The sequence below is a fragment of the Amia ocellicauda genome, chromosome 22, assembly GCF_036373705.1.
Source record: "Amia ocellicauda isolate fAmiCal2 chromosome 22, fAmiCal2.hap1, whole genome shotgun sequence".
Classification (NCBI taxonomy): domain Eukaryota; kingdom Metazoa; phylum Chordata; class Actinopteri; order Amiiformes; family Amiidae; genus Amia; species Amia ocellicauda.
This window is the reverse complement of record NC_089871.1, coordinates 9,171,202-9,191,631: the sequence shown is the minus strand read 5'-3', so window position 1 is coordinate 9,191,631 and position 20,430 is coordinate 9,171,202. Positions and strand designations below refer to the sequence as shown.

Here is a 20,430-nt window from a genome sequence, read left to right as displayed (position 1 = left end):
TGAATTATCTTTTGGTTGTTTTAACAAAGCATTTGTCAGAACAACTAAGAAGCAATAAATTATGTAGGATGTAGGTTGTGTTCAGTTTGCTTGTTTTTTTGGTTTTGCATTCTGGAGCTTTCCGGAACGGAGATAATCCATTTTTGGCAAAAGTGAGATACAGTGATAATAAGTTCATCTCTCGCTGGTGAGGAAACGGCTCTGCACAGGAGATTGCAAAGAAACAACAAAAATATCCCCCAAAAAACAATATTGCCTTTGACAGAAAACCAGCTGGATGAACCGCAAAATACATGTACTCACAAGTAAGGGTTTTCTTCAGTCTGGGTTGCAAGAACAGACAGAATACTGCACTCTCAATTGAACAAAAAATGTGCAATAAAAAAAAAAAAAATATATATATATATATATATATATATATATATGTACATAAATACTAAACGCACTAAAAGATCAAAGTCTGACGCTGTTATAAGTGTTGTGGCAAAGGGATGGACATCCATGGGGGGAATCAATCAGTGAGTAATACAGGGGAAATAAAGCAAGCAAAATACACATCCACGGCCACACATGATCAAAGCAGAATGAGACAGAAGGGGGTGCGTGTTTTTGGTCTCCACTTTACAGAATAGACCTCTAAATCGGAGGGAAGACTGGCCCGGGAGGAGACCAAGTTTGTTAAATCCTCGAGGGCTAAACAGAGAGCGGAATGAAAGAACAAAAAGTCACAGCCCCAGATGATCTAATCAGAAGCTTTTAAAAATCTTTTAATGGGGTAAAATAAATTATACTCGGTTCATGGAAAACCATGCAAAGAGGCCATAATGACAGAGCAGGCTGATGGAAGACAGCAATCGATTTTTTTCCGCAAGCGTCTGGTATTTTTTCCCATGTGCCAAAGGATAATGAGTCCAGATTTTCCGATCTCTCTCGGCCAGCGATCTTCAACACGTGGGTGAGGAAACATGCTCAGGTCGGTCACCGTGCTTCTAAATTTGCACAGTGCGTATATTTATTGTCACTGATAACAAATGTTTTGTCATCGCTTGAAGATTTTTGAGAACTTGTGTTAGAATTTCAGTTTGTAATGTTTTCCTTGAGAGCGTCAGGGTGTAAAAGTTGTCATTCTAGCAGCCCTCTCACTTGCTTCATCACACCATGAATAAAGTGAATAGACATTTTCTTGTTTTCAGGTCACAATATTTAACGATAATTGCTTTCAAAGCAAACCAGGGCGTAAATGGCAAAGCTGTTCTGTCGCTGTGTCTAGGACAGATTTCTGATTTATTCAAATTGTGTGGACTGCTTAATTGAGCCCGTTGATGATTTAGGGAGACCTGTGAAACACTCAGGACGTTGGCCACCCCTGATATTGGAGATCATGCAACAGCTCGAAATACAACTGGAGACTGAAGTCCACAACCCTGAACCTTGATGCCTTTTACAGCTCAGTTTTCATGTGTCCCCAGGTCCTTATGCCATTGCTGATCTTGAAGGAGGTTGCTCTGGGTGGACTGGTCGATAACTCTTGTGATTCAGAAGCCACAAATTAAGTCCCAAAGCAATCTTCCCTGTTCCAGGCTAAACGGAGAAACATTCAATTCCCTAACCTGTCAGAGGCAACATTGCCCTCAGCTGGAGTTAGACTGGCTGACTGACTTTCTCTAGAGCAGCTGTGTCTTGCTTGTGTGGTGACCAGGACTCAATTTGCCCGCCTGTATGCAACTGCCAGACTCAGCTCACCTCTAGAGATCTGTTCGCACTGGCACACCAACCCAGGTTAAACCTGCCTATTGAAACTTTTCTCTGCAGTTTTAGCTGACCGATTCCATGAATATGCTGGATGCTAAAGAATAAAGGCAGGCCAGTACCTATGACTAGAAGGCAGAGAATTGTAATTATTGGTTTTAAAAGGTACGATTGAGTAAATAAAGAACGACATTTAAACAGACCCCTTATTGAAATTAAATTAAAGAAACAACACTCAAAACCAGGGGGCCATAGTACTAAAGCTCTGCAGTTCTGCAGATTTACTCCTGTTCAATTAACTTCTGCCCACACTGCCCCAGACAGGGAAGAGGATGACAAGTCTAGAAGCTGGGCGCCACGGTGGAGCCAGTGTGTGCCCTGGCCTGGCCTGCCCCCGCTTCCTATACCCGTAACAACAGCACAAACGCTCCTAAAGGGTCTCCCCTCCCCTCTTCTCTCAACCTTCACTGTGGCAGCATTTCCCTTAGACTGATTGATTGAGTTGGAGATGGTACTGCAGTAAGTCTCTGTGCCAAGCTCCGCGTCTCTCTGGGATTTGTTTTTCTTATCTATATTCTCATACCCCACCCCTCCTTTAGGTGAGGGGAATTTATAGGCCAGGAACAATATACCTTAGTAGTCATTGACGTCATATAGTTTCTTGGCAAACAAGGGTGTAATCTTCTATATGATAGTATGTTCTTTAGAAAAACTGTAGAGTCTGCCCGTCTCCGGAGCGCTTCGTTAAAACTGAATGAACTACTTTGGTATTCCAATTAAATAGAGCCCTGAGTGTTCCTTGTCCGCCTATCTATCGAGAAAGTAAATTTCTCCCTATCAGTTGGAATATGGTGTTAATTGTTCATCGGTTACCTTGTTGGGTCAGCTGCACAGTATTCTAGTAGGGAGTACATTTCTCCCTATCAATAACTATACAGAACTATAATAGCTAGAGAGCACAGAGGAGGGTAGCACACATTCCCTTCCTCCTCTGTGAAGGTGAAGCCAAGTAAGCTTTTAGTGTTACAAAACTGAAAAGACTGGAGACTGGTTGATTGAATTATTAACACTTTTCAACACCAGCAACCTACTTACAACTCCTAGCTATACACACAAGAAAGAAAATGTTTAGTGGGCATTTTCTATTCTTTGTTGCCCTTTATGTCATGACTCTGCGGTAAATTCACAAATGTATCCTCAGAAAGAGTGATTCTTAACACGTCCAACACTAATGATCTATTCTTACCTGTTTGTCTGCTGCTCCAAAGAGTGTCTGTCTGCCAGGTTGGCAACACCATACAGTACATCATTCTCACACCGTGTGGAAATCTACCTCTTTCTATTAGTCTATTATAGCTCATACGCATGACTTGGATTTCCAATAGGTAATTTAACACTGGTTGTAATCCATATGCATAAACGTGGAATACATACATTAAATTCCTACAGCAACTGTGATAAAGTTCAATAGCACATTGCCTACACCACAGAGTCGCAGGCAGATTATATATATAATACTCCCTTGGTACTAGAACTTAAACTGAATGTTTTCAAAGTTAAGGTCAGAGAGCTGTGCTGCAGGCTTGATTTTATTAGAAAGGAAACGTGTGCTTTTGGGCTAAGTGTTAAGTGAGAAAGCAGTTCCTGTTCTTAATGTCCCTTCAAGTCACTCACACAGCTAGATGTTGATGTGCTTTTAATGGCCCTGAAGGACGAGAGGGAAAATCTGGTGGAAATAAATGGAATATCCTGCCTTTCATCTAAGTTATGTAAAAAGCCCTGGCAACACACATGCACTTCTGTCTTGTTTTTGTAACCCGGTGTAACCCTCGCCACGCAGCCATAACCCAGGTTCTCGGGCGCAAATCCAAACCGTAAGTTCCGTTTGCGCTACCCGGGCTGCATCGACTACAAGGCCATTTTTCTCTCATTGTTATTTGCTCTGAAAACATCAATAACCCTCACCTGCGTGCGTAAGCCGATAAGACAGTTACTGGGAAATTACTTTGCTGACAGGCTCGGCAAAATCTGCGATGACAGCAGCTTAAAACAATGAAGCGATGTGCGTTACCTGCCCCAACACAAGCTGGCTCCGTGGGGAAGCCTATTGTGTAGCACCAGTGGGCAGACAAGGCATATCGTCAATTAAGGAGGGACCGGTTTAGAAGACAACGCTGAATTTCAGCTGACCAGTGGATCACGTTTCCAGTCAAGTATATGACTTGACACCCAAAATGAGTCAAACGCTGCACACAGGAGCTGCCATAAATACAGAAAAGGAAATGAGGAAGGAAGGAAATGAGCATGCACTGAGCAGCGTTGGAGGGACCTCGGAGCTTCATTCTGCAGTCAACGCTTGTATTTAAATCCTCTCTCTACTCTCTAATAACTTTTTACGAATTTCCATGATGGCTTCGAATAGGGGCGCTTCTGCTTCAACATCGGTCTCAACTTCGGTCTACATCATCTACTTACGAGTGTGCTTGTAAGCAACAAGGAACGCCAGACCTAGGCAGATTTGGACAGCCATATCTCGGGGATGGAATAAATTAGAACAATGTTTTATACTTAATTTCAAAGCTTGCTTTCTCCTCTTTCATGTAAATAAATCAGTTTTCAAACTTTGGTCTCATGTGTCTCACTGTGTTGTCCTGGTCACATGTGTCTATAAAACAGTGCGATTCTATTTATTCTGCCAATTGATACTCCCAAGTGACATGAGCCACTTTACTGGAAGCGGAGTCCAAACAATATTCCTTCCAAATCCGTCTGAGAGCCCATGAGGCCAGGAATGAAAACAGCATTACCACTTGATCCAGTAAAAAAAAAAAAAGGATTTTATTTTCTAGAACACAAATTCTGGAGTCTATGGGTGCTAAATGGGCATTGTAAAAACAGAGAGGCGCGGAGAGGGGAGGAGTGGAGGCGTGGCGGGGGATGGGTCGAGGGAGCGGAGGGAGGGCAACAGCCTTCCGTTTCCATGATTATGCAAGGGCTCCCATTGGGTCCCAAGCAGGAAGCACCACAGGTTTTTGTTTCATCACTTCCAGCACCTCGGGGGAGATGTACTTCTTGTCCACGACTACCTCGTAGACGTATTCGGAGAACCACTCATCTGTCATGATCAAGTACCCTGAGAGGAGAGAAAGAGAGAGGGAGAGAGGTGATCAGTGGCATAAATGAAACTCAACGAATAATAAGATGACACGAAGTAGATGACACACTTAGGGTTAAACTCTTCAGTAAATTTAGAACGTTGGATGAAGTTGTTCCATAACTTTTTTTTTTAGAACAATTATGTGGTCGTGTTGATTCCAGTATCTTAAATTCAATTCCAACTGCGTTTCTGTTCCTTCTGCCAAGTCTATGGCAGTAAAGAAAATAATAAAACCTCACTGCCTGAATCGTCCCACAGCACCTTCCTGTCCTCTAAAGAGTCTGCTACCAACACAGCACTGCACTTTGCTGGGACCTTGTTCCCGCATGGGGATAACTTATGACCCCAGGAGCCACTACAATTCCCCTCAATAATGGGAAGGGGTGGGGGGGGAAATCACCTAATATGATAGCTACCTTCTCCCCGACTACATTGGTATCCACACACACATACACGACTCCCCCAATCAATGTTTTGTGAGGAATCGAGAGGGAGTGGCAAACCTCTACAGACTTTGAAGGCTGCGATAAACTTATGCTGGCAAATTGCCCACTATCTGCGCTGTGTTCCCACACTGCACGTTCTAGTACTGATATGCAGCTTTCAATAAGGAAATTCCCGCCGTCAAAGGCACTTCATGGCTTTTATTAACTGCAAATCAAACACACTTGTCAGTAAATGACACGGAGAGTGGGAGATCAGCCAGCAGGGCGGGACATGAAGAGATGGAAATCTGCTTTATGATACAGTGGCCTCTTTCATCTCAAAACTTTCAAGTGGATTTCTTAAAAAAAAAAAAAAAAATATATATATATATATATATATATATATATATATATATATATATATATATATATATATATATATATATATATATATATATATATATCTCAACTCTAACAAGTCTTTCCAATGTTTGACATAGAACTTGAAGACTCCAAATTATTGCAGTATTGTTTTAGTGTTTTTCCCCCCAGAGCAGCGTTCAGACCGGGTAGAGAAGATGCTGAAATTCCAACTTTACACCAGGTTTAAAGGATGACATGTTAAACCCATAGTGCAGTCAGGAGATGAGTACTACGTAGACAAAGAGCTTTCTAAAGACACAAAAACGTGTCTGTTGTGCACTTGGCAGGACTAATGATACATCTGCCTTCTCACGCTGATGCCCTTGCAAAAAATCCTTACAGCAGAGAATAACAGAGACACTGAGGCACAGAGCTGTGTGACCCTCTAACGCAACTGAGCTTCGAAACAGTCGAGCTTCATACAGCCTGCGGGATCCACACAGGCCCGGCCTTCTGCACTCCACTAAATCACGTTTTGGCTCCAAACCGGTTCCCTTTTTATTTATGTTTAAATGGCATCTTAAATCATTCAAAATGCAGTGGGGGTTCCGAATGAATTTAGTTTTTCTACCACTTGGTATCCGTTGAGCGATTGACTATTGCAGCCAATCTCTGTGGACTGGAATGAGCTTTGAGAAATGTTTTAGAAGTGTTTAGGAAAAGAGCACGTACCATTATTTATTCATGAATGGAGGGAACATTGTGGATATTTGTACCCTGCTGCTCTTTTTGTTATTTCCCATGGACCAACAGGGGTAGGGTCTGAGGGCGCCCTTTTTGGAGAACCACAGTTCCAGGTATAAACTAAATCTTCCTATAGGAAAACTGAGAAGGCACATTGTGGCAAAAGAGAGCTTGGCTTTCCAGTCCTGGGAGACCACTGGTGTCTGCAGTTTTTCATTTACGCCAAGCACTAAAGCACATAATTGAGAAACGTTACATCGACAGGCTTTTTTGAAAATAGGAGGAGGTCTGGCTGAATACATTCTGACGTGCAACAAGGCGTCAATTAGGTAATGGAAAGACTAGGATTTTAAGGGAAAAGGCTCCCTGACATAAAGTAGGAAGAAAATGGACGAAGCGGTACGACTGAAATTAGGAGTTGCTCCCGTGTTGGTGTGCACATCTCCTCAATCAAGGCTGTGTTCTATTATCATGCAAAGCAATCAGTCACCACTCTACAAACACGCACAGCTCAGCCAATGTGCGCAAACATGTTTCCCTCCCATTGTCTCACACTGTTTAAACAGGGGCCTTGCCTAATCGTTGTGCTTTTTTCTCTGTTTCTTTTCTGAAAGCCCAGAATGAGTGCTTGAGTGCAAGGTGCGGACAGGCCGAGAGTGCGGGATCTGATGGTTGGGAGAAGCAGGCGAGCCCCCACCAAGACAGACTGACAATCAAAGCAGCAAAATGAACTGGGGGTTTAAAAAGGCATGCGTTTGTACGTGTACCCATACAGAACAAATACATACATTTTAATATACTATAGATGTGTGATGCTTCAATACTTCATATATTTTTTCTACCATCTATTAAAGTCGCTTACACTGTGCGCTTCATTCTGAGGAACACATTTACCGTCCTCTTGACCAAACAGGAGCCACTATTAATACCCCAGATCAAAGGCTTTCGGCAGCAATACAAGAGAGATTGTCTGCTTTCTGCAAACACGCCAGCAATAAATGTTATTCTTCAGAGGCCAGACCCACGGAGCTCAAGTCAGGACGAGGTGTTAATGAGAGATCTTACCATAGGCTTCTCTTGTGCTCCCTCTGTAAACGAAGAGAAATTAACTCCTGGCTTCCTTGGCCATACTCAAACCCTTACATGGCAGGGCTTTGTACGGAAGTATGATTTCTTTCAGGTTTTGGGTTTCCTATACAGGTTTATTTAGTAGGAACTAATATCCTGGTATCAATAGCCCATGCACAGAGCAGGTCAGGTTAAAGAACTGTCATCTCTCTCAGTCTTGAACCGAGTTTCGATTCAAGTACTCAAAACGCTCAATGGGACGCTGATAGCATTTTTATGTAAGTCTTAGAATATGAATGGTACAAAGGAAAATGGAGCTACAGTACAGAATTCCAGTAAGAAATGAAAGCTAGGGAGGGTACAGCTTTTGAGATGGGCACTAAAACGAGATTAAGCCAGGTAAACGGGATCTTGACTATTGACAAACTACTGTGTTTTTGGACAGCCATGATGATCCGTATGTAAAACATATTGTACCATTGTGACTTTAAGACCATCTCACTACTGTACTGTATCGCACTGTATTTGGTTGATGCAAGTCATCCTTGACAAGGTCGTTTGCCAATAAATATATTAATTATACAAACAACAACAAAATCAGTGATTCCTGCAACAGGTTAAACAGTTTTTAAAAGCAATTTTAAGTGTGGGAAAGCACAGTCCGAGAAATGCTCTTTCACTTTATAATGGGGGAATCGGTGTGCTACATCACAAACTCATCAAAATAACGTGTATGTGAATCCAGCCACTGAAACCAAGCCCGGATATCACAATTGAAAAACAACCGTACCCCAAGAGTGGTGGGGGTGTGGAACAGCCAATGAAGCAGAAGCTTCACCTGGATGGTGTCAATTTCGTCTGCGTTCGTTTGGTTTTCAGTCTTTCAAGGCCACGATTCGTACTTACAGGTTAAGTCTCAAAGACTTAAAAGCTAAGAATGCTGATGATATTAACACCAGATATTAACTGGCCTATGTGGTGCTGGGGTTGATCCAGTACTAAGAAACCAAACGGCCCATAGACTAAATTAGGAAATCTCATTGCCCTGGGTGGCGGGGTCCCTGGGTGATTTAGGGTCAGGCCTGGCTTCTCTCTCTCACGCACAGCAGGCTCAATCATGCCCCCCACCCTCCTCTCTCAGCAGCTCCTCCTGGCCATTGTTGTACTGGGAAGAGGAGCCTCCCAGTGCTCCTTGAGCATGTCAACACCCTGCCACCCTGATAACCCAGCAATCTGTCAGCAGCCAAAACACAGTCGAGCCACCGAGCAAGCAGGCAGTTCGTGACTCGCTTGGTGCACATTCTCTAGTGCCAACTCCCATCCATTAATTCTCACTGCTGAAAACCTTGAGGCGGGGGGAGGGGGATTTCTCATCTGATGTAAACGGGGTTCCATGAGGTCTACAATGCTGCTTAATGCTGTATATTTAAAGAGTTTACTGAAATTATATATACACACTATATATTCAGGGTGCCTGAAAACGTCACTGAACATTTAACTGGATTGAAGGTTTTATTGATGATTACTTTCTTACAGCTGAGAAATAGAGCATAAAATGGTGTGGAAATTTGTTGTTTAATGGTATAGAGCGCCACACATAGCAAACAAATTCCTTGACCCAAAACATGGCAGTTTGGGATATTTAAGATCCCACTCACGCCAACTGCCCCAATAGATGTGCTGTGTTACCTACATGGGACATACGCTCATTTTGTTCTGGCAGAGCACTGTTCAATACAGCAAGGCAGCAGTAGCAGTAGGAGCATCACAGCAGCAGGCAAATCAAAGCTGACAAGGACAGAAACCAGAGTGCAGAGTGCAGTGTATATATCATCATACATAAGAGCTCCGAGATCACAAAACTCTCTTGCTTCTCTTCACGCTCACGCAAGACTGTTTGTAATTTGCAGATGTTCTGCTCAACATCAGGGGTTTTGTCACTCACATCTGTAGGAGAGGCGAGGAACAGGGAGCTGTGCAGCAAATTTCATTTTATTGCTTTGACATGGCTCTGGACAGACATCTTTGTCCATTTGTTGAAGGCAACCAAGTTACAAACAAAAATAAGGAGAAAAAGCACTGGCATTTCCGAAGACTTACGTCACTGTGAACAGCTTCGTGGATCACAACTGTGACGGGAATGCAATATTTATATTCCCCCGCTGAAAGGTTCCTGTACTGATGAAGCACCGTGCATGACAATTAACTGACCCTGAATATGCACAACATGTGTTTACAATATACTAACCAAATGTTCTTGCCATTATGTCATGATTAACACGGTCAGGCTAGGAGGTGAATTATGGAGCACTTGTTGAAACAATGATTTCTAATCTGAATGGAGGGGAAAAACACAAAAATGGGAAATGATGAACTGGCCAGTCAGTGTGTGATGCTGGCAGCCACATTTTTTACTTGGCACCCCAAGACTACGGTTTCAGCCTCATGGCTTCACTAAAAACTCAATTAATTGATGTCTTGCTGAACGTATATAAAGGCACGAGTTCAAAGCAGTAGTTTAAAGGAAAACACACCAGCCAGTTTGACTGCAAATACAGCAGGGGAGTTGGCCGAGAAAGTACCCACAGAGTGAGTTTTGCTTTCCTTCGGTTAAAACGGTCTGACTTCTGGCAAATGTCTTGAGATACACAGCACTTTATGTACTTGACTTTGCTACCATTGTCTTCACTGCACTGGGGCTGGAAAATGTGAAGCAAGTGGGGAAGTTACAATTCTTGAAATGCACTTAAGGTGTTGAATGTTTACAAATACATTTCAGTTGCAAAGGAAAACAGCCTATTTAACGTTGCTTACGAACTGTCAGGAAAAGTGGAAAAGGCAACAGGGGAACAAAGTGGCAAAGAAAGGAAGAAGAATTGGACCACATGAGAGAGGGGGAAGGGGCTGAGGGAGTAAATTGCAGTATAATTAGTGTGCACTATTAGCTAGGAGAATGCATGGTAGAATCTCAGACTTCAACAGCTGGCCACAAGGTAAACAAACTGTATATGGGAGAAAACACATCTGTACTGCAAATTCAGTTTGAATAGTGAGTGACAATCTAAATAAAGCTAAATTTGTATTGCACGTTTCTCTTTCACAGAGGTGAAGTTCGGTCTTGGCTGCATATCTGAGAATCGGTGAAAATACGCAAAAAGATTTTGCGTTTACAGGACTGCGTATTATATACAGTATAACACATGTTCACTAATACACACATACAGCTGTTGTAAAAGGGATTTGAACAGTATACATAGTCATGTATTCCCAAGAAGAGATTTCCCTGAAACAATGATGTTGCCAAGTCAGATGAATTGAATGTATTTATGGATGTATTCTTTAAAATAGTAACTACAGTAAATATCGGGGGGGAGAGTTTAAGAACATAAGAACATAAGAAAGTTTACAAACGAGAGGAGGCCATTCGACCCATCGTGCTCGTTTGGTGTTCATTAATATCTAAGTGATCCAAGGATCCTATCCAGTCTATTTTTAAATGTTCCCAAACTTTCAGCTTCTACCACATCGCTGGGGAGTTTGTTCAGATTGTGACTCTCTGTGTTAAGTGTCTCCTGTTTTCAGTTTTGAATGCCTTGAAGCCAAATTTCCATTTGTGTCCCCGGGTGCGTGTGTCCCTGCTGATCTGGAAAAGCTCCTCTGGTTTGATGTGGTCGATGCCTTTCATGATTTTGAAGACTTGGATCAAGTCCCCACGTAGTCTCCTCTGTTCCAGGGTGAAAAGGTTCAGTTCCTCAGTCTCTCAGTAGGACATTCCCTTCAGACCTGGAATAAGTCTTTTTGCTCTCCTCTGAACTGCCTCTAGAGCAGTGATATCTTTCTTGAAGTGTGGAGCCCAGAACTGTCCACAGTATCCAGATGAGCTCTAACTAGTGCACTGTACAGTCTGAACATCACTGCCCTTGTGCTCAATTCTACACTTTTGACAATATACCCTAACATTGTGTTTGCCTTTTTTATTGCTTCCCCACATTGTTTGGATGGAGAAAGTGAGGAGTCCACATAGACTCCTAGGTCTTTCTCATGCGTTACTTCATCTAGATCTGTACCTCCCATAGTGTAATTATAGTGGACATTTTTGTTACCTGCATGTATTACCTTGCACTTGTCCACATTGAATTTCATTTGCCAGGTGTCAGACCACAACTGAATATTATCCAAGTCCCTCTGAATAGCCTGTGCTGCCAAAATTGTATCTGCTGAGCCACCTATTTTAGTATCATCTGCAAATTGGACAAGTTTGCTAACTATCCCAGAGTCCAGATCATTAATATAGATTAGAAAAAGCAAAGGCCCTAGTACTGATCCCTGTGGAACTCCACTAACAACCTCACTCCAGTTAGAAGCGACTCCTCTAATCGACACCCTCTGTTTCCTAGACATCAACCAGTTCTTAATCCATCTGCTTACATTACCCTGAATGCCTACAGCTTCCAATTTGAGGACCAGTCTTTGGTGTGGAACCTTATCAAAAGCTTTTTGGAAATCTAAGTATATCATATCATATGCTTTCACATGATCTACAGCTGCAGTTGCATGTTCAAAAAATTCTAATAAATTAGTAAGACATGATCTACCTCGTCTAAACCCATGTTGACTATCTCCAAGAATATGGTTTTCATTGAGATGCTCCTCTATTTTCTGTCTAATAATTTTTTCCAACATTTTACAGGTGATGCAGGCGAGACTGATTGGTCTGTAATTTCCTGGCTCAGTTTTGTCCCCTTTCTTGTGGATTGGTTTGACATTTGCCGTCTTCCAGTCAGTTGGCACATCCCCTGTTCTAAGTGTCATTTGGAATAATTGAGTTAGCGGCCTATAAATAATTTCCCTCATTTCTTTAAGTACTGTTGGAAATATCCCATCTGGCCCAGGTGATTTGTTTGTTTTTAATTCTGCTAGTCCCTTTAGTACCTCCTCCTCATTTATCCTGATCTCTCTTAGGGTTTGACTGGACTGATTGTCAACCTATGGCATGTCATCTGTTTTTTCTTTTGTAAAAACCTCTGTGAAATACTCATTTAGAATATTTGCCAAGATACCTCCATTTTTGCCCTTTATCTGTTTCACTTCCTCCTTTATTGACCGCTTGCTGTTGTAATATTGAAAAAAGCTCTTTGCATTGGTTTTAGCTCCAAGAGCTATGTTTCTTTCTATTTCCCTCTTTTCTTTCCTGATCCCTTTCTTAAGATCTCTTTGCAGCTCAACATATTCTATGTATTTTGTTTCGTCACCATCCCTTTTGTATGCGCTATACAACATTTTCATTCTCTTGATATTTTTTTGCATACCTCTATTAAACCATTTTGGCCAATGTTTTTTGGTCCTCAATTTGCTAAGTTTTGGTACAAATTGCTCCTGAGCCTCAAGTAGTATATTCTTAAAATATACCCATCCATTTTCAACTGTCTCTGTATCCAATGTGCTCCAGTCTACCTCTTCTAAGTGCCGTCTCATACCTTCAAGGTTTGCTTTTCTAAAATTGTAGACCATTGTTTTAGACTTGGTCCTTGTTTTTTGAAAGAATGCCTCAAAGCTAACCATATTGTGATCACAATTTGCCATTGGTTCTCTAACTACTGTCCCCCTGACTCTATCTTGGTCATTTGAAAAGATCAAGTCAATACATGTGCTCTCTCTGGTTGGTTCCCTGACAAATTGAGTTAGAAAGCAGTCATTTACCATCTCAACCATTTCTATTTCTGCTTCTGTAGTCCCCACTGGGCTTTCCCAATCTAAGTTTGGGAAATTGAAATCCCCCATTATAACAGCCACATCCTTGCTACATGCAGTCCTGATTACACTGTACAATGCAGCATCTTTCTGAATATCTGAGTTTGGTGGACTGTAACACACTCCTACCGCTAATCCTCCAGATCTTCTTGTTTAGTAAGTAGAAAGTAGTTTGATTTGTAAGTAAATGAATAAAAAGCCTGTTCAACGCTTTTCATTTCTTGTTATTCAATCTTGAATGGCATTGTTCCTTGTGACAAACTTTGACACATAGCAGATACACCCCAGCGTTACATTGACACACTAGTCGATTGTTATACAATTAAGAAGCTGCAGCCTTATTGCATTGCATGAAATGTAAGTAATCCGAGGGTGGGGGAGGGGGTAAATTCTCTGTTCCCCTGCTGCTTTTACTTAAAGCTGAACTACACAACCCGGGATTAAAACAAATGCTTGCATCCCCTGGGAAAAAATAAAAATACAGTCCTTTACACATACATTCTGTCTGAGCAAAGAGTTTACACATACACTCACACAACCTGTCAAACAAATGCTCTGAACCCAAAACTGTATAAGAAAGAAAAAAATTAAAAGCTTTCCTATACAGTGCAGAGTGCTATTGTCAAACTTTGGTCCACAGGCAGACTGCGGTGTGTAAAAGGAAGTTAGGCACAGATACACTTAATGCAGACAATGACTCCATTGTTTACAACGGACAGCTAACCAACTTGAACAATCATAAAACACATCAAGTCAAACTAAATACAAGTACAAAATAAAACTAAGTATTCAGCCTGCTTTTGTGAAGTTCGTTTTATGTGACTTCTGCACTGCATTGTTGTTTCTGCTCCTTGTTAGGGTGAACAGAGCTCAACAAAGTTTCACTGATATAGCTCTCTATATCGCTATAGAAGTTGAAGTTGCAGCAATATACATTTCTCTGAATCAATGTGGCATCTGTAATTTGCATTTTGTTAAATTCGAAAACATCCATTATATAGGATGCTTGGCCTAAGGACAATATTCAGGTGCCATATTTCAATCATTCACAGCGAAGGCAAACTGAGAGATAGATTTACACACCAAAATTAGACACAAAACAACTATATAAAACTCATGGAATCCCTTCAATAAAAAAAATCTACCACAGGTTAGCTCTGGAGTTGCCAAGTGATCCTGAGCCGTAGTGTGATGAGATTAAACTCCAAATCACAAACTCCCTTTTAATCTGCACAGGAATGTGGCTACACAGGACTCACAGAAATCCGCCCCCCAATCCGTCGCTGCCCCTCTTGCACTCCGCGCTCTCCGACATGATGGGAATTAGTCTGGCTAATTACTGCCACAATAAGGGAGGAGGGAGGGGGTTACTTGGCAGGAGCTGGCACGGCTTCATAGGCTTTGGGGGCTCCGAGGTGCACGGATCGTGACAATGCTGCGGGGACAGTGGAAAACCGCTCTGGCCTTTCAGGGGGATTGAAATCGGCATCTTCAAATGGAGCGGGCAAACTAATTAGCTGTGGCTTCAGTCAGGGACCACTTAGCTGTTTCTGTCTGCACTGTCCGACACATGAAGCTTTTGTAACCAGCTGTTGAAGATTTACTTTCTCTTTTCTCAGCTACATATAGTGATCAAAATTAAGTGATTTCTGATCTTTCTGTGCACCGTTCGTATAAACAGGGTCCATAAATAAACATGGTTGTTTTTACATTTTTTCTTGTTGATTGGAACTGAAAAAAAGTCAATGCAAGCTGTAACTCAGTGTAAACCAGCTGTATCCAAAGGACTGGTCTCCTGGGTTTAAGCTGAGCAATGCACGATTGGCAGCCACGTGCCTGGAATAATGAAAGCAGGCTTGTGACGAAGAATCAATTAGAGAACTGTAACAATCCTAGCTGGGGGTCCTTCACAGCTAATCCCTAGTATGAAAGAAATGGGGTGCAAACAACTGTGGCTGTTCGGCCCGAGGGTTGGGGCTCTGTGGTCTGGAATGGCCGTGCGGTACAGGGCTGCTCGGCACCTCCCAGGGAGAGAGAACTCGCAGTGTGAAATTTAGGCTGGATTTTATTTTCCTTTTTTGTTCTAATCAGTATAATAACTTGTATATACACACGCAGAGGATTAGCCATCTGATATTTCCATCGCCTTGGCAAGTGCTCAGCCAATCGTAGGCCACCCTCCCCTGGGCAGTCCTGGCCAAAGCTGGCAATAGCAGGGCCATGATTGGAGTGCAGCTGGCATTCCGGAGTCCCCGTGCATAGGCATTCTGGAGTACATACTTAAAATCATCCGACCCTAGCCCTAACCCCTTAACATGAATACCTAGACACATTATAGAGCTTCCTGTGCCCTCAGTGGTGCCGTTACAGCCCCATGGCTCCGGGGACGTGCTCTGGGTTAATGGCCCCATACAGACATGAGCTAAGAGCAGTACCTTTGTTCCCCCGGTCATCGCCCCACGAGTTCTCCACCCTCCACTTCTCGTACACTCCATCCTTTTCCTCCTTTGGGGAGAGAGAGAGAGAGAGAGAGAGTGTTAGGAGTGGATAGGTTCCAGGTTTGCACGGATGCTCAATAGGAAAAGACATAGTGTTGACTGGCAAGACTGTAGCATTGTGAAGCGTGGTTACATTTTGGATTCATCCCCTTCAAACTCCCACAGTCTGTCAGGACCATAGGGCCTAGATTGCAATGGTTTGAGTAGGTGTGACACTCCATAGCTATAATATCTACTGTCAAGATCAGACTGAGGCACAGGTAGCAACTGAAGCTAGAACAGGGCTGCGGTCTAGAATTCGAGACTGGATGACATGACCAATCACCCCTCTCCTACTGCCTACACACCCAGAGAGTAAGCCCTTCGAGTGTCCAAGATCGCTCAGTGGAGCTCTTGGCTAGATGGGTGCTAAACAGACAAGATTACGTAATGCTCGGTCTGGCATCCGCACTGCCAAACCACCTCTGCATCTGCGGGAGAATGACGGGCTGTCGTGAGGAGAGCAACTCATTTCACTCCGAAGAGTAACCGAGTGGGGCAGGAGGGGAGGGGGATTGTGAAGGGAATTAGTCCAGATGCAACAAATATTTTGGAACATCGCTCACAGGATGTGGGCAGCTGGGGTGACTTATGGGGGAAATTGACAGTAATTTCAATAACTACTGCTAGTTAAGTAATATAAACAGGGTGGCTGCTTGTGACGCAGAAACAGAGATGTGCAGAGACCACACCAGACAAGTATTCCTAAGACAGTGAAACCGATCCCTCCGCAGATTAAAACCATAGGTACCAGCTGTCCGACACGATTTAAACCCACAGGCAGGCGAACGCATGGAATAAGAAAACAAGGCTGACTGTTCTTTCAACCACATTGCCCAGATCTATAAGCCAGTGTACTAGGAAGTATCATGCTAAATGGTACTTAAGTTAAAGAAACACCAACATGATCCCCGTCTCATTTTTCGTAGTGAATGTTGCCAGTTTATGAGAAGGAATGCATGTGGATACCTTGTCAGTGACTGCGGTCAGGATCATGGCGTGGGTCATCAGTGAGTCTCCAAAGATCAGACGCTCTGCCTTGGATAGGTTCTTCACAGAGATGCCAAACACAAGCTCGTGGTTAAAGCTGTGGAATCACATACACACACACAATTTATTTATACATTTTTATATCCTAAACAGCTGTCAATTAACACATCACCCTGCATTACAGCACAAACTCATTATGTGTCCCGTAGGCAGATTTAACCCAGATTGAATTAAAATGAGGGACACAAAGTCTTTCAAAAAGGAAAATATTTAATATCCAAGTAAACTATTGCTGCAAAATGGATAATTTAAGGCTAAATAGGCATTACAGAAAAAGTATACAAATAATTTGCTTTGTGAAATGTGTTTTAAACATATTGAAAAAGGCTACGGTTGAAAAGCAGACTGGAGTGCCTTCAAGCACAGAAACACACACAAAGAAATACACAGATTCAGACACAAGTTGAATGCTTCCACTATAACTCAGATCCATATTCACAAACACAACCTGTATTACCATTCAAAGACTGTTTACAGACTGGTAAAAAGATGTGACAGCAGAGATTGTGTCATGACTTCTTTTAAGATGGTCTGGCTGCATTACACATTCAGAGCATTGTGGTTAATACTGTATTCAGTGCATGACTCCTGCTTTGGACCTTTATAGTTGTGTTGATCGTGGTTGAAGACTGTACCCAGACATGACCACCTTCAAAACGTCATGACACTACCCCTACGGTCATGACTTATTTACCAGCATGCAAAAACACACCAGAGAGCAGTGAAGAGGTCCTTTATGGAATGATTCACATTTCAGAGGAAGGCAACAGTCCTTGACCAAGCTACTGCACAAAGCATCAACTGATCAGCTGAAGGAACTAAACGACACCTATTTTCCCCCCAGTGCAAAACACACCCACACTCACACATTCATGTCGTTGATGCCCAGCTTGCCATGGAAGTGCTTGCCCACGTCACAGCCGAACCAGACAGCCTGAATTGGGGGGAGAATAAAGAAACCCAGTCACTCCCTGACACTGCGCAACGTCAGCCCAAACCTGGAGAGGCATCTGAGTGGGGAAGCACCATAAGGTTGCTAAGGAAACTAATCAAAACATGTGAGAAATCGGTACAGGAAAGAAGCCATTAGGGTATGTACAAATATCGAGTCAGTCCAATTACTTCATTAGGCCTTCTAGTTCACGTTTTGCATTTCATGGACAAACCAGGCTTGGCCTCCCATCGCTGTTTTCCAGTTTAATTTACATAATTGAGTTAATATGTTGGGAGCTCTGGGGGAACAGGGATCTTTCTCTGCCAAGCCTGCTCGGAAACAAACACATAACACATCGCGTCAATGGATAAGAATCTCAGTACACTACGGTTGCATAATCTGACAGCAGAGCACGGCACACAGTAGACATGCCATTCAAGCGAGCTCTGGGCGTGCAGTTAAAGTGCTGCGGTTCATATTGCTAGCAGGCTCTTCATGGACAAAGGAGACGTGTCAATCCTGTCGGTGTGTCAAGATGCAGGGACGGCCACTGAGCGTCCTCTACGTGCGCACATCCGGGCTACAATTAGCGCTCAAGGTTAATTTCACCCAGGGACATTTTCCATGACGTTCTCACCGGTTTTCAAGTTCACTCTGCGGCTTGGTCACCCCACCCTTCATACTGAATTTCCCCACACATTTCTACCTATCCAGATGTTTTTAGGGCTGTGGTGAGGATGCAACGAGTCTTCATCGTGCATCCTTGGCCTTTGAACAAAGGCACATGGCATCTTGGTTTTTCCATGAAAATAAAAAAAAGGGTTTTACTTTACAGTGACGGGCACTATTCCCAATTAATTTGTGGATGAATACCACAAAGGATAACACGAATACCTCACACGCACTTCCTCTGAGAAGCAGAACACACGCACACACCCTACCCTAACCCCAGTCCAAAACCGTAGCCCTTTCCCTGAAATACCAGTGCTCAACATCAGAACTGGAGGAAGTGCAAAATATGCAGGTGGTATTCCTTTTTGCTCCCATGATTGTCAACCAAGACCAAAATCAATCAGATCAATCAATCAGTCAGTCAAATGCTTAAAGAACCCACCTCTCCGTCTTTGATGGAGTCCGCAGCAGCTTTCTTGAGGAGGTCGATGGACTGGTTGTTGTACTGCGTCCTCCGTCCACCAACCATGTTCCCCAGGAACTCCACTGTGTACAGCTTTCCATAGGGGTTCTGGGGCCGGGGGTCATTGACTAGGCAGATCTGTTGGGCATCAGGAGAAAGGGTCTCTATCAAGAACGAACACCCACTCAGAGACTGACCACCACGCTACGGTCACACCTCCTTCCTTCTCAACATATGTTAAGTGCCATATGCTGGATATTTATGTATTTATTTATTTATACATGGAATCAGCATTATGGGTAACTAGGGGAAGGGAATTACAAAGTTTTGGGGTAGGGGCACTGAAAGTCCAGTCCCCAATAGCGCACAATCTTTGTTTTGGGAATGAGTAATCCAGACTACAAGATGGGGAGTATGCATGGAGAAGATCAGAGAGATATGAAATGGCAAGGCCATGTAGGGCCTTATTAGTGAGGAGTAAAATCTTGTAAATTATACAGAATTTTACTGGGAGCCAGTGAAGGTGATATAGAGTGGGGGTGATATATTCCCATTGTTCAGCTTTTTGCGTTTTACTCAGTGTAAATATACACTATACAGTGTAAAGCAGAAATAAAGCTGTAGAACAAGACTTGTCTAGCACAGCAAGAAATCCCTAGACAAAGAGGAAAAACCGCAACATAAATGGAATTGAAAGACATCTTTTTTTAAATTTAAATTTTTTATTTTATATAAACTTTTTTCTTAATTTTCTCATGACTGGGCTTAAGAATGATTTACATCTTGGGCTCACCTAGACCAGGACCCACAGCTGTGTCTCTGTGCACAATAAAGTTTGGTGTGTAAGTGTGTTTGTGCGTGTATGTACACCAATGCAGAAGTGTATCGATGCGTTCCAGCCCTGCGGAATGGTTTCCCAGGCTACACGCGCAAGTGAATGAGAGTACGCTATGCACCTTGTCCTCAATGTTGTACAGGGGTTTGACATGCTCTTTGTAGAACTGCAGAGGGGTGAGATGTCCAAGTCTGTGGAAGTTCTTGTCCTTATCCCGATATTCCCAGCAGAAGGTCTCCGGAGGACTGCCAAGGCACACACTGGCCACTCGGAACACCTGCCACACAAACGCACACAAGAGAAGGTCAAACACAGGAGCATGAGAAAGGCCATAGCCAAAAAAGGGGCTGCTGGGATGATGGATATCATTCCTGTTGCAAGAACGCCTTAGATCCCAGAGCCAGGAAAGCTGCCCTTGAGATCAGCTGAAGACGTACAGCAAATAGGGCAGTTTACAACTTTTTCCAGTATGCATATGCCACAATAAAAGAAAGCTCAGTCATTTCCATGTAGGAGAGCAATGGTTCCTTGGTCGCAGGACCACTTGATCCAATGAAGGAACAAATAAATAAATGTATTTCTGTATGGGCTGGGGAAGACAATTAGGTTAAGCTAGATGGCCTCCAGACATTAAGTTCAACACTGGACACAAATCCCCCCAAAATTGCCAAATATCACTTTT

At 42.9% G+C, this 20,430-nt stretch overlaps 1 protein-coding gene across 1 annotated transcript in view; it reads right to left on the bottom strand.

Moving 5' to 3' along the window:
* Window positions 1-4,563: 4,563 nt before the first annotated feature.
* blmh (bleomycin hydrolase) overlaps window positions 4,564-20,430 on the bottom strand; it is a 26,753-nt gene continuing 10,886 nt past the window's right edge. Inside the window, exons 7-12 of the mRNA XM_066695311.1 lie at window positions 19,870-20,025; window positions 18,893-19,051; window positions 17,711-17,778; window positions 16,764-16,881; window positions 15,693-15,762; window positions 4,564-4,882 (exon numbers count right to left, since the gene is read on the bottom strand). Coding sequence (XP_066551408.1) covers window positions 4,734-4,882; window positions 15,693-15,762; window positions 16,764-16,881; window positions 17,711-17,778; window positions 18,893-19,051; window positions 19,870-20,025 — 720 coding nt within the window. The 3' untranslated portion in view covers window positions 4,564-4,733. The remainder of the gene's footprint in view (window positions 4,883-15,692; window positions 15,763-16,763; window positions 16,882-17,710; window positions 17,779-18,892; window positions 19,052-19,869; window positions 20,026-20,430) is intronic.